We start from the raw sequence: 15,070 nt of genomic DNA, 5'->3' as shown, positions 1-15,070 counted from the left end.
GAGTAAATGGTCGCGCCTCGTAAATTGTAGCGCGTCCAAAGTAACTGCCCGCACGCGCGCCCCAAACCCTCCTTACTTCCACCCTCACTAACGTCAAAACCCCGCTTTTCTCCTCGGAAGGAAATAAAAACCGGAGTTTTGAGGGGCTATTGTGGGGTCCGGCCCAAAATAATGGGCTAATTAAACTACGGGCCCGCCCGAGAAGAATCCTGTCCGAGGAGAAGTCATAGCCCAAACATTATTTAAGCCCAATTGCGGTAAAAGAAACCTGTCCGAGGAGTAACTCCTCCTCAGACATTACGAAGTCCGGATCAAGAGCTCGCCCCAACCATTGCAGTTCATCCTCCAAGCATATAAAAAAGAATAAAACCCAAAATATCTCATGGAAAGCTGCTACCACCACATTAAATATGTCACAACCACCCTCTTGGCCGCATTAATGAGGAAAAGACCCCTGAATAGTGCTACCTTGGCCACTGCAACTCACAAGGGAGTGATAAGGGTGTCTAATAGGACAGGTGCTCAAGTGGGGGCTTAGATAATCAACAAGTGTAAGGTTCAGATAAGAATGAGAGACCTATATAATGTAGTGGAGTCCCTCAAAGAGAGGGACGAAAAATGTATGATCTGTGCCCAGGAAATAGAATCTTCTGTTAGACATCCATTCTTGTGTTTTTTGTTTATGCAATAACATTGTTCATGCGTCAGACCGGCTAAGTTCACTGAGGCTAAGTTCTTTGACCCATCCTCTACAAAGATTTATTGTGTGTTGCACCTTGGGCCAAGGCCTGATCAGTAGGATTTGGATCAGGAAAATCGTGCAACTACACCTACCATCTACGATATACTGTAAAATTGTTCTGAAAATATTGTAGTCACTAAACTCCTATAATAAAAAATAACATCACACACAGTACAAACAAATAAAAAATGACCAAAATTTTTTGAAAGGTGGGGTCTACCTTATCTGTGGACCACCTGAAGTTCCAACGTGGCGCTGACATGGCAAGAATTATTATCTTTTTGGAAAAAAACAAACTTTTGAACTCATCAGCAACGCAGCCCAAGTGGCCGCAACCAATGTTGCCCTAAACCTAAGAAAGAAATCAAATTTATTCAAACTCAACCCAAAGTTTCTTCTGTCTCTGTCTCTGTCTCTTTTTTGGTAGCGCCTCTAGTGTTTTAGCAGTGACATGGGGAGCTACCAAAACGGCGTCGTGGCGGGGGACCGAAGCGGAACCAGTAATGGAGGAGGAGCCCCTGTGCCTGTGGTGGACAAGGAATTGGATTTTGCACAGTACTTCTGTACCTACGCTTTTCTCTACCACCAAAAGGAGATGCTCTCTGATCGTGTCCGCATGGACGCTTACTACAACTCCGTCTTCCAAAACAAGCATCACTTCAAAGGAAAGGTAAGCTATCTTTGTCCACCACTCTCTATGTGTTTCTGTTTTTCTTTTATTTTGGTCTGTTTGGTTTCTGGGGGACTTTTGTTCTGGACCCAGCATAAAAGATTGAAGCTTTTTTACTTATTGATGAGCTGAGCTTGGTTTGAACAAGTATTGGTATGGTGGGGTTGAGGTTTTTTTATTTGGGAAACAATTTGGAAGAAGAAAGCTATTGTTTTTGTTCTTTTTTTCCCCCTGTTTTCTGTTTTCTACTTTCTATGAAGTTGAGGGTTAATGCTTTTCTTTTGCCAAATATAATGAATTTTTTTCCCTCCTTTTTAAGGAACTTAGGTGTTGTTGATGCCTTTAGTAGCGTTTTAACCCATTCTAAATCAGCATTGAATGTAATTCAAACTATACACAAAGTAAAAGCACAAATTAAATAATGTGTGTGTCTGTTTGGCAATCAAGACAAGGAATTTAGAAATCTGGGTTCTTATGATTAGTTCTAGTTATTCACTGTGAATCAGTCTTTGGGATAGAATGTCTGAATAGTTTTTATTATTATTATTGAAAGTGTTACTTGTTTTGATTGTTGTGTGTGTATTTGAGATATAATTGGGATTAATTTGGTGAATTTTGTGGAAAAGACTGTGTTGGATGTGGGAACTGGGAGTGGCATTCTCGCAATTTGGTCGGCACAAGCAGGTGCGAGAAAGGTCTATGCAGTGGAAGCAACTAAGATGTCAGAACATGCGCGTGCGCTTGTAAAAGCAAATAACTTGGAAGGTGTGGTTGAAGTGATTGAGGGATCTATGGAGGATGTTACATTGCCAGAGAAAGGTTAGCGTGATGACCTTATTACTTGTTACTGTATAGTTTAATTTAAGATCATAATGGTCTAAGTATAGGTATTCATGAATGTGCAGTTGATGTGATTATCTCAGAGTGGATGGGATACTTTCTTCTTCGTGAATCCATGTTTGATTCGGTGATATGTGCGCGTGACCGATGGCTGAAGCCAACGGGAATCATGTAACTGTTGCAATTTGTTTACACATTTTAATAGTTGTTTGCTTTGTTTAATCACTTGCAATTCTGCCTTACCCAATCTTTTGTTGTTGTCCTACTAGCACTGCTACTGCAATTATCATCATAGTTAGCTTGATGATTTGCCCCACTTAAGTTTAGCAAGACACCAGCATTTCAAACATGAACATCTGTTTTTGAGTACTCATGGTTTCACAATAAGCAAGCTTGTGAGACTTGTATTATCAAGAAGATATTATTTTCTGTAAGATAAGATGGTTCACATGTATAAGGTGTTGGTTATCAACTGTCACATTTAATTCACACAAACACTTTTCTTATACCATTAAGGTAGTTCCATGGTGAGTTCTTAAGCTCTTCTGAACTTTCATTTGTACATGCAAATATGTTCTTTTGTCCTCTTTTGCGAATTATGGGGAATTGCTCTATTAGTCAAAATGTGTTTGAGGGACTGGATACTCGTGTCAATAGTTGCTAGATCATAGCTATGATGCCATTGAGACTTGTGATACAATTTATTGGCTATGGTTGTCTTGTCCATCTGGACTTTCTTTTGGCCAATCTCTTATTATACTGTTTGCTTGCCCTTTGGTTCAATTTATGAATTATTCTTTTGTTTGTGTTGGGAATAACTTGTATGTTGTCTTAGAATTTTCCAAAATAATTAATTGAATTAAACAATGGAAATGATTGAATTATTGCTCATGGTTTTAGTTGACCTTGTTGGGAGTACTATGAATCTATTAATTTTTGAATGGTTTCAAGTGGTCTTTTCTGAGACTTCTTGTCTGACCTTGGAAAATTTGGGATTTCACAGGTACCCTAGTCATGCCCGCATGTGGATGGCACCTATTAGGACTGGATTGTCAGAGAAAAAAATAAGTGACTATGAGGGAGCTATGGATGATTGGCATCATTTCACAAACGAGACAAAAACTTGTTATGGCGTTGATATGAGTGTTCTCACAAAACCTTTCTCTGAGGAGCAAAAGAAATACTATCTGCAGGTTAGTTCTCTATTTATTTATTTATTAACTTTCATTTGTGAGAAACTGACAACTAGGTTCTCTCTCTCTCTCTGTTCTCTATCTTATGGTGTTGCATAACTGTGAAATGTGGATAAAGTTGTATTTGATGGTCTATGTGGACTAAACTCGCCTTAATAAAACTAATAGTTACTAGATCTTACGCTGTTAGTCAACTTACCATGACCCTCCTTTTGCAGAGTTACTCAAAGGCAAAAGATACCTATATTATTGGACACTCCCGCCTCCCCCCAAGCATTCAATTTTTTTCTAATATAGGGAAATTACACTTTATCACCTTAAACTGTATCTCATATTACACTTTGCACCCTAAGATTTTCGAATGCGTGATTTTCACCCTAAACTATGACCCTTATTACACTTTGCATCCCAATGTTATGTTTGCTTTTAACTTGGATGGAAGTTCAAAGTTTAGGGTGTAAAGTGTAATCACGAGTATAATTTAGGGTGGTAAAGTGTAATTTCTCCGTTGTTTTTAAGGGATTGAGAAGAGAGGCAATTAGGTTTTTTCACGTGATGCCATATTTTTCTATCCAAGTTAATAGTAAACTTAACACCGGGGTGCATAGTGTGACAAGGGCCATAGTTTAGGGTGCAAAACGTGCATTCGAAAAGTATAAAGTGCAAAGTGTATTATGAGGTATAGTTTAGGGTGGTAAGGTGTAGTTTTTCCTTTCTAATCTATTCTATTGCTCTTTCACTTAGAGATTATGACAATTGAACTATCTGCTCTATGGATGATTGATTTAAATGATAATTTTTCTAGATTTGGGTTAAATTGATGGCTTTATTTGGATTTGCTGAATCACACATCCAAATGGGATCTTGGGTTCTTTTTGTATGTTGGATTGTGAATTATTATAGCTTGCTAAAGTTTCTTCCAAGCCTTTATGCAAGACCATAAACTCTGAGATGGAGACTTGTGTTTGTTGGGAAGCAAAAGAAGAATAACACAAAGGGATAGGACCTAGGAATCAACACCAAGCATGATAGGAACCAAGGAATTGGCACCTAGGCTTGCTTGGAATTTGCATTTCATTAATTGATGATTAATTGCTTCCTTACAATAGTGAACACTGGGCCCTTTAGATAAAGTCCCCAAATTATATCAAACATGGAAAGAAAATAAAATTATAATGAGATTGCATCATACATGGAAATACAATTCAAATTGCAATCAGATCTATCTAATAGCACCAATTGGTGTTAATAAGCATCAATCATGATGAATCAAATCCTTCAAAAGCAATCAACATTACTATCTTATCTGAACTGTATAAATCATGTTGCTGTTAATACTTGGGGATGCAGCATGACATCTAAGCAATGCTCATCTTTGTCAGAGTAAGATATGATTCTTTTTGGTGGATTTTAAAATGTATGACATTAAATTTCTGCAGACCTCATCGTGGAACAACCTTCATCCACATCAAGTTATCGGGACAGCTGCTTTAGTAAAGGAAATTGATTGTTTAACTGCCACTGTTGATGACATCCTGAAAGTCAGATCAAACATTTCATCATCAATAACTCTAGAGAACACAAGGTTCTGCGGCTTTGGAGGATGGTTTGATGTTCATTTTCGGGTGAGTTGATCTTTAGTGTCCTTTTTTGTTATGCATCCTAGGACCCCAAACCATCTGCAGGTTAATATAATACTATGTTTTCTCTCCTTTTGGTCATGCACCAGGGAAGGAAGGAGGACCCAGCTCAGAAAGAGATTGAGTTGACAACTGCCCCAAGCTTTGATAATGGGACACATTGGGGCCAACAGGTATGAGCAACCAATAGCAAAAAAAAAAAAAAAAATTCTTCTTCCTTTAAATTTTAGTTCTTTTTTAAATATATGAAAAAAAATTATTTGATGAAGTTAGTTCTTTTAGGAAAATTTGGGATTTTTTTTTGGGTGTCAATACAAAGCCCTAGTGGGTCATTCTTTGCACATTCAACTGTTATATGGTCTACTCTACTTTTAGTTTTCAGGTAGTAGGCTATAAAAGATAAACTTTTGAGTCAGTAAAATATGCATCATGAGCTATATGGTATACTGTACTTTCACAGGTGTTTTACTATATGTTAGGGCTCATTCTTTATCAACCAAATGATGGACAAATGCATTTTTTAAGTTTCATAATGGACATTATTTGGTATTTAAAAGATCCCAACAATTTTGTGGTATCTTCTTTTCATAAAGCTTTACTTCAGAGTACATAATGTACAGCCTGTTCATTGCATGCATTGAAAATGCAGTATGATGCTGCATTTGTCCTCTTTAGTTACAGTCTCCATTAATCTTCTAAGTCTATCCTCTTGTTTATTGGACAGGTTTTCCTTGTGAATCCTACAATTCGTGTCACTGAAGGAGATAATTTAAATTTTTCTTTCTTAATGATTCGCTCTAAGGAAAATCATAGACTCATGGAGGTTGAGCTTGGCTGTGAGGTCAGACAGTGTTCTGGCAATGTACTGCCAGCTTTCAATAAGAAGTACTACATAGAGTGAGAAGGAAGATAAATAGCTTACTTTGGTTTTAACATAATCAAAGGTACATCTATTACCTCCTTGATGTTACAAGTTTCATGACATAATGTGTTTATATTGCCATGATCTCTTTTGCATGCAAGAATATAGCTGACCCAAATGTTTGGTTTAGTCTGATTCTCTCTCTCTCCCCCCCCCCCCCCCCCCCTTGACCATATGAAACTACAAGTAAATGTTAAGAAAATAATTCAGCCATCCTGAATTCAGAAATTGATTCTATAGGTTGTAGACCCATTATTGTTGAGAAAGGTTGGGTGCTTCTGGATGTGTGTGAGCATGAGCTTGTGGTTCAAAATTCTCTAGTATGTGTTTGGCATATAATATAATTTGCTGAATATAATGTTCTTTGTTGGAACCTGACAATCTATATATGATTTGTTTGCAGATGAGCGTGTATGACAATCTTTTGGATTTTCTTTGTAGTTTTTTTATAAGAAGATACTGTGTAGTTCTGTTACTACAATATTTTTTCTAGTTTCCAGTGTCTGGAATCTGAATGTAAGGAACACTTCCAGGAGATATGTTTCAGTGCTGAATGGTTTCTAAGATTTAGCTGGTCCTATTTATCATGTCTTTTGAGTTCCTGGGAGTTTGGCAGCCATTTTTTCCTCTGGAATGTTCTTTTTTTGTTGTAATGTTGCGTTTGTAATGATAAGTTAGATATCAACTTCATCAGGATTTTGTCTCTACAGCATTATGTCAAAGCCTGCAATCTTCTCATTATGGGTTTGTAATTGTATACAAATGTTTATAGCACAACAGCTAACCTTTGTTGGGAAGAAATCGCCATACTGGATTCACAGTGAACATATGGTTGTCTTCCATGGCTGCAAGTCTTACAAGCTCTTGTGACAACAGTTACTATTTTCTCAGAGGAAAAAGGGAGACTCTTAGTAAAATTAGTACCCCGATAATGCAGTTAGTTTTATGTTAGTTTTTAAAATTTTTTTATTTTTACTATAAAGTGTCTCTTGCACATGGAAACTAGGAGAAACTTGCAGTTGCATCTCCCGCAACTTGTGTAATTACTTATGTCAGCAAATGAAGTTAACAACACCATCTCCTGTTTCTTTTTCTTTTGTTCCGTTTTTTTTTTTTTTTTTTTTTTTTTTGCTGTACCAAGAGAAACCTGATAGCCCAAGGGGGCAATGATTGAGGGTGCTGAAGGTGCCGTGGAGGAAGCAAGTGGTGGTGCGCCACTTAGCACTGCCGTGGTGATCAAAGGCAAGGGTGATGGTGTTGGATTGGGCGATGGCTGCAGATTTCTGGGGTGTAGTCTTATGCCTCTATGGCGATTTATTACAGGGGTTGGAGTTTTTGGATGAAGAGCTGGGTTTGCGTTCAACCATTGGAGTTGCAATATGCAAAAGGACAAGAGTGAAGATACCAAAGCTTCAAGAATATTCACCCTTTATTGGATCTATTCCTTCTTAAAATCGCTCAGCTGACCAAAGCTTGATTGGATATAACGTTTCATAAATTCTTCTTCACACAAGGCATCAAACAACCTACACGTACTGGAGCTAAGTTTTATTTCAGTACTTATGCGATGTGGTTCTCGCAAGCCAGGGGGAAAAAGATAAAGAAAATACAAAGAGACCTAAGTTTTCTCGCAGGCAGGGGGGAAAAAGAAAAAAGAAAAGAAAAAGAAAATACAAAGAGACTGGTAAGTTTTAACCATGTGTGCTGAATATATTAATTGATAGGTATTTGGTCTTTATCTTTTATACTATATTTTAATTTGGTCTATAATATTTCAATTTGGTCCCTAACCTTTTAATATTGTGTTAATTTAGTTTATGCCGTTATCTCTTAAATGTAAATTGCTTATGTGACTGACGACTAAAATAAAAAATCAGTTTCTATTGACGTAGTAATAGACTAATTTTTTTTATTTTGACTGTTTGCCATGTCAGCAATTTCATTCAAGAGATAACAGCAGAGAGCCAGAGACTAAATTAACACGACATTGAAATATTAAAGACCAAATTAACAAATTGAAAGGTTAGAGAACAAATTGAAAAATTGTGTAAAGGATAGAGACCATTTATATTATTTACCCATTTTTTTAGTTTGTATGCAGTCTGTTCCATTTGGTATAGATAACTTTGTTGTTATTGATTTACCAACATCTTAATAATATTCATATCGGTCCTTTTTCTCAAATTTTTTTTACCCTTTTCTTATGTAGACATTTATCAAAAAATTTAAAAGGGTAACTAAATACTGATGTATTGTATTTAAGTTTTACCTTTTTAAAATGGGTTTGAGGTGGGCCTGGGTTCACATTTTTAAATCCATTAAAGCATTCTTATTTGGTCATCCAAAAAAAAAAGAGTATTTTAGCTCTTCAAAAAGTTGATTATCCATTTTACATTTCCACTTTTACAACATACTCTACATTCCATCTTCATTTTGCACTATATCATATTAAAATAATTTAATTAATTATTTTTATATATTTTCTCTACAAACTAAACTAAAAAAAAAAAGTCACAACAAGAAGAACAAAATCAATCCCAACCAAGATTTGATGAGAGAGAAAAGGTTCACAATACAAAATCAATCTTGCAGCCTTTTTCACCACCACCTTGCATTGATGACTACTAACACCTTGACCTGCAAGCAACCTTCCAACATTGTGACCTATCTTGACTCTTCCGCCGTAATCAACTCCTTCCCAAAGATCTATGAGGCTGCTTACTCCACCTCACTTGTAATGGCCTTTGGCGTCATCGACGGGAAGAATGATAAGCAAACAGAGAGAGAGAGAGGGATAAATGAAAAATGATTTTTTGATAGATGAGTTACAGACTATAGTGGATATATATGATTGAAAGTTTACTATAGCATGTTGTATTCGAAAATGCAAAATACATCATTGGATGTGAGTGATTTTTGTTGTGATTTTGTGTTATTGTAGATCTATTTTGTATTTTTGGTGCTTTTAAAGCACTATATTGAAAGGCTCCTAGGTTTGGGAAGTGTTTGGTTTTTACTTTTAATACGGTAAGAACCCGACTTAATTATATATTTAAATCACTAAAATATCTCTATTATTAATTTTCTTAAAAAAAAATACTAGGGCTTTTCTAATATAAGTAAGTTTTCCTCTCTTTCCCTCTTAAAATGTTGTCTAATTTAGTGTAAAGTGTGTACTAATACTTAAATTTTGTAAAATAATATTTTAGGCCTACAATTTAAGGTTAATCTGATTTGTTTGATCCGATTCATGGTAAGATAAACCGATGAATTTGGGTTTTTAAAATATAAATGAGATGGGTTTGGAATGGAATTCATACAATTTAAAATAGGTTTAAGTTTAGGTTTGGAAAAGCTCTTTTTGGTCTCCCTACCATCTTTTCCACATTTTCCAATGAAATCATTGCATTAAAAAAAAAAAAAAAAAAGAAGAAGAAAGAAAGGAAAAAGAGAGAGAGGAATTGACTGGAGACCTGCAGATTAAAAAGTGCCTTCTTTTCTGGTATCAAATATTCATATATACACTTAAAAACTATTTGACAATTTGACTTGATATAAATCGTGGGTAATCAATAACACTTCTTTTGTGCCTACTGTTATAGATAACTATCTCTTGCAATCTCCATACCTACTCAGCCTTTATTTATTTATGGGTCTGGTTAATGTGTGCCCTTATGGCACACATTAAGCTTTCTATTTTTGAAAATATTTTCTCGAAAATTGAAAAAACTATCATCACTTTTTCAATTCTCAAGAAATTTTTTTTCCAAAAATGAAAATTAATGTGTGCCTTTAAGACACACATTAATAAAATCATTTATTTATTTATTTATTTTTTGATGATTCCTTTTTTAGCCAAACACGCTTAACTCCTTTTTTAGACTTCTACATCACATGAACAAGCACGCCTTTAACTACTCTGTAAGGCTGCTTCAAATCAAAGCTTACAGCCTAACTTGTACTACCATTCAAGCTCAAAACATATATATAAATTCAATGGTCAACTCAAGGAAAGTCTAAGACCCACGCACTTAATCCTCTCCTTAGTCTATACACATTATTGGCTCCGCAAGATAGGTTGTATTTCCTTAACTTTAGGCTTTGATTCTTTAAAAAAAAATCCTCCAAAGATCACAAGAAAATCTCAATTTTTTCCCCACTTGACCTTCCTATAAGATGAGGTAGGTCTTGGCTTTTCTTCTATATCTCTCATTGCTGCGTTGCTTCCTTCTTCCTTCTATATTTTTTCCTCAATAATGCACAGGTCATCAAGCACATCTCGAGCTTCGGATGAGTTCTTGGTCAACCTTTTGCCTCCTGCTATGGACTCCCCACCTTTGAAGGCTGCGACTTCCAATGACTTGCCAATGTATAACTCCATTTCTGATGCAACAAAAAAAGATATTGCTCTCTATCGTAAGTCCTCAGGAGAGAATGCCATTCACATTATTCCACTTGTATTGATTCTATGTGTTTTCATTCTTTGGATTTTTTCCCATCCAGTCATCTAAGGTATGAGTCGAATGATGAGATCTATGTAACTCAAATATAAATATAACTTCTTTCTTGCTTTGTTTCTTCTTGTTTAGTAATGTACTTCTTGTTTCTCAACTGCGTATTGATTTTCAATGCAAATGTGAAAAGAGACTTGCTCACTTGTAGATTGTCCAGGCAATGCATTGAAGAGAATAGGGGGAGAAAGAAAGTACTTTGCTAATTGTTACTAAAATGTCGTAACCTGCCAATTCTTGTACTAACTGATGCCTGCATTTTTTTCAAGAATTAATAATGGTCTATAATAATAAACATGAATATCTCGATTCTCGGGACTTTAGGAAAAGTTCACTTGTACAAATGGAGTTTTCTTCGTTATCTTAGTTGAATCTCTCTCTAAAATTACTTCTTGGAAACTCAAAGCAAAACGAAGGCCTCTCCTTACAGCAAGTTCTTGTTCTAGTAGTAGTTGGTAAGCAAGTTTTCCAATGTAAAATTTAAATTTGAGATAATGAACCATCAACAATGGCATACATGTTCTTGAACAATTTGTGCCATTACTGCATAAGCTATGGCACCCTGCTAAATGTGGGCCGATTATTGATATCATATTTTTTTAGCCAAACTATTGCTAACATACAAAAGCTATGCTTCATCCAGCTAGCTTTCACCCCGCACATTGATAAAAAAATCATTGACTCGTTTACTACATAATTAGTTTGTTATGACCAAGGGAGTCAATTTTTTACTTTAGGCTATTGCGGTTTAGTAAGAGAAAATGAAATATTTTGGTACCGGTTGATATCGGTGGTAATATTTCAAGATTACCGCTATATATATATGTTTGTATTTATTTGAATAAGTATGAATTAAATAATTTTTATATTTATCAACTTAAAATTTAAAATCCACATATTTTATAAGCCTAAATATTAGCCTAAGTACGTTAACCCAATATAATAGCTAATTTAGATTACATAACATGTTTTTTAACAATTTTTTTAAAATTTTTTTATTGTTCAGACCAAAACACCAATATCAACTAAAACATCCGAAATATCCTCGGTACAAGTTGATATAACCTAATATTTTATCCAGTACATTTTAGAGAAGTACTGGTACTACCATACTAGTTTAATGTCTAATTTGTTATATTTTCTCGTTACGACCGATACCCATAAAATATTAACTTCTTTCGTAATGACTCGGATGATATGGTGGATGAATTATTATTTGAATTAGATTATTTGAATTTGGATGAATTGTTATTTGAATTTAGGCTTAGCGATAGATGGTGTGCTGTCGCAGACAACTAAAAATAAAACCTACACTCCTAAAAATATATGTAGTAGTGCGAGTAAGGATCGTTCCCATGGAAAGTATCTAGCCTAGTTTTATGCTACGTGAACAAGGAGGGGGGGGGGGGTGGAGTATAATGAAAACAATTTTAAGAAAAAAAAAAAAACAACTAAAGAACAATTCAAATTAAAGTATCAAAATTAATCAAAAGAACAAACCTTGGTCTAAGTCAACATCCACCATCGGAATTTTACAATTGATCATCGATGCAAGTATATATCAATTCACACTTTGAATATTCACCATTGAAACTATTTTCCTATCTCTCCTTAGTCGTAGTTAATTAGAAAACAAGCGATCTAATAAACCCTAACTACTAAACAACCCAAGACAAGCGCTAAAGGTTTAATCTAGTAGCAGCCTTAAGAATTAAAAAGATCGATGAAACTAAACAACATAAACACAAGCAGTTGCATTTAATTTAGTCGAGCATTCTTCCTAAGATCTAATAATTTCTAACGCAGCAAATCATTAAATCTTGGTTGCTTCACAAGTTAGAGAGATCAAACAATTACGGATTTGATATCTAACCTAGCAGTAGATTGCAACGAACAATAAACTAGTAGGCCTCCTAGTAATTAAACGAGACAATCATGAAATTAGGCACAGAAGAACATCCAATATTCAAAGCATAAATTGAACAATAAAAACAAATTAGATCTCACAGTTTTATTGATTCTGAGGCTTTAGTTTCCTTCGACCAAGTATAAAAGTTTAGCCAAGTAGGACCATGATGAAAACTCAAAGGAAAAAATCAGAGAAGAGGGGAGAGAGAGGCGTGTGTGTCCAATTTTGATTTCTCCTCCCCCTTTGACACGTTAATTTCCCATTTCCCAAGCCTACAAAATCTCCTAAAAATATTCTCAATAATAATATCCAAATCTAACTAATTAAGGAAAAATATTAAAAATAAAACAAAGTCCTAATATAACTAGGAAAGTGGTGTTTTTCAGCTGGAAATTTCGTGCACCAGATCTGGAAGCTTCTGAAAATAAACGCCATCAGATCTGCGTATTAGAATTGCAGGCAAAGGAACATTCCAGAACGTCAGCAGTGCAGGTGCAGCAACTTCAAGCCCGATTTCGACCTTGATCCAGCCCGTATCTCTCAAAACTCAAAACATGAAAGTTGTAGAGCTTTGTCTTAGCGTTCCATAGAATCTTGAATAATCTCAATCGGAGCTTGGATGAGAGAGTTATGCCCGGATGAGAGAGTTATGCCCGGATGAGAGAGTTATGCCCAGATTACGAAGCGATGTCAAAGCTGTCCAAAATCGCCCAATTAGCTACGTTTTACACTTAATGCCTCCATTTGTATGCTAAATCAAAATATAAGAATAATGAGTACATTTAGGCACCAAATAAATATAAAAGACTAAACACTAAGGGAGAAAAATATGACAATTTGCATTCTCATCAATAGAACTATCTTAAGAAAGCCTAGGCTATAGGATTATTGATATATCAATTTGAAATCAAACCAACTAATAATACCTATAGGTATTGTAAGGACCAAGTTTGAATCCCAATCCCAAAGAATGAATAGGCTCGGGCTCAAAAGGCCCAAAACAATAAATTTGTAGAGAGTGAGTTGGAAAACTAGGCTAGAATGAGTTGGATGGCAAACAAAATGGATTCAAATGACAAGAGTAGAAAGGTAGATGGATTCCAACTAAAGAAAGTCGTCCTCGGACAGATCTGAGGAGATCGGTTCTTGTATATTTATTTCCTGATTGCTACAACGTCTCTCTTTAGATTTCTCTCTCTATTTTCCCATACTTAAGATAAATATACAAGAATTGATCTCCTCATATCTATCCGAGGACGACTTTCTTTAGTTGGAATCCATCTACCTTTCTGCTCTTGTCATTTGAATCCATTTTGTTTGCCATCCAACTCATTCTAGCCCAGTTTTCTAACCCACTCTCTACAAATTTATTGTTTTGGGCATTTTGGGCCCGAGCCTATTCATTCTTTGGGTTTGGGATTCAAACTCGGTCCTTACAGGTATTATCAGTTGGTTTGATTTCAAATTTAATTGTTATTATCTGCCTATATTCCAATTGTGTTTAAACTTTAAAGGGGTAAGATGAATAATGATAAAGTAAGCAAAAAATTAGTCCTCAAATTCTTTTCTCCTTCTAATGTTCGAAAAAGGCCCAACCTAGTCACCTAGAATAGTCTAAACTATCTTTACATTTAGCAATAGCATCCTGGTTCATATCATAGTTATCGTAACATCTTTTATCAATTTTTTTTTTCTTTTATTTTTTTAAGATTTTTATTCTCTCTAGTGTGGGCATATTTAAAAAGTAGGTAGTTTAAATAAATAATTTTTTATTTTATTTTTTCCTTTCAAAAATTGACAAAATTTTAAAAAATGAGATGTGAATTGTCTTAGATCCCAAGACTTGTGACAAGACCACAATGGTCCTGACAAAGATGTAACAAGGTGAAATATTGGTGCGAAATAGTCAGAGAGATCATCATATATGTACATGAGAAGCAACGTAATAAGAGGATTAGGCATCTTTCCATATTCCATTTGGCCAAGGAAATTGTCCTATCAATCACGCGTACATATTTGCTAATCGTATTTGATTCTGCGATCCTAATTCCTACTCCGCGCCTTGTGCTATGTGGTTGTTAAAACTTATAAAAGCTTGCAATGTGTTCCTTTGCGTCTAAACCAGTCTTTTGCTTCCAAGCAACATAATAATACAGATAAAAAAATTAAAAATTAAAAAATAAAAGATAGCTGGCAAGAAGCGATATTTGAACTTCAACCAAAAGAAATAAAAAGAGGACTGGTTTAAACAAGAAAAAAGGGATCTAATTATGACCTTATATTATAAAGTCCTTTTTAGAAACAGAATAAAACTTCACAACAATTTCACAACAGATTAACCTATCATGTTATACATGCACTATTAAAAAAATAATTGCACATTGTGTGTGTTGAGAGAGGAAAGAGGGGTTGTTTCATGGGTGAGCTAGTAGACTAATTTAAAAGTGTTGTGAATTTTTTTTTTTTTTGTCATTAGCTTTATTGGATAGTATAATACCTCATATTCCTAGTCTTTTCAGTAGATACTTTCAACGTTCAAATCATTTCTTATTCACATCTATATAAATTTTTTTTTTATAAAAAAAAAAAAGCCTTTAGCCTTTTACCATTTTTAATATAACATTTTGCAAAATCAACTAATTG

General features: G+C 34.9%; 1 protein-coding gene across 2 annotated transcripts; it reads left to right on the top strand.

The window, feature by feature from the left end:
• The first annotated feature begins 1,103 nt into the window (after nt 1–1,103).
• LOC126715329 (protein arginine N-methyltransferase PRMT10) lies at nt 1,104–6,700 on the top strand. 2 transcript variants are annotated; one of them, XR_007651846.1, is made up of 9 exons: nt 1,104–1,412; nt 2,039–2,231; nt 2,318–2,423; nt 3,256–3,445; nt 4,885–5,070; nt 5,175–5,258; nt 5,810–6,029; nt 6,248–6,327; nt 6,411–6,700. XR_007651846.1 is itself a non-coding variant. In XM_050415887.1 (8 exons), the coding sequence occupies exons 1-7, from the start codon at nt 1,194–1,196 to the stop codon at nt 5,984–5,986; spliced, it is 1,155 nt and encodes a 384-aa protein (XP_050271844.1). In that variant the 5' UTR covers nt 1,105–1,193; the 3' UTR covers nt 5,987–6,029; nt 6,411–6,700. The 2 variants fall into 2 exon arrangements, 1 of the variants encoding a protein (XP_050271844.1); XM_050415887.1 differs by lacking the exon at nt 6,248–6,327 and having other exon boundaries at nt 1,105–1,412.
• Nucleotides 6,701–15,070: the final 8,370 nt, after the last annotated feature.

Source organism: Quercus robur, chromosome 2 (genome assembly GCF_932294415.1).
Source record: "Quercus robur chromosome 2, dhQueRobu3.1, whole genome shotgun sequence".
Classification (NCBI taxonomy): Eukaryota; Viridiplantae; Streptophyta; class Magnoliopsida; order Fagales; family Fagaceae; genus Quercus; species Quercus robur.
This window is presented reverse-complemented; position numbering and strand designations above follow the sequence as displayed.

Coding starts and splice junctions, on each gene's coding strand:
- LOC126715329 (XM_050415887.1), top strand. CDS start 1,194: ATGGGGAGCTACCAAAACGGCGTCGTGGCGGGGGACCGAAGCGGAACC. Junction 3,446..4,884: donor AAAAGAAATACTATCTGCAG/GTTAGTTCTCTA, acceptor AAATTTCTGCAG/ACCTCATCGTGGAACAACCT. Junction 5,259..5,809: donor GGACACATTGGGGCCAACAG/GTATGAGCAACC, acceptor TTTATTGGACAG/GTTTTCCTTGTGAATCCTAC.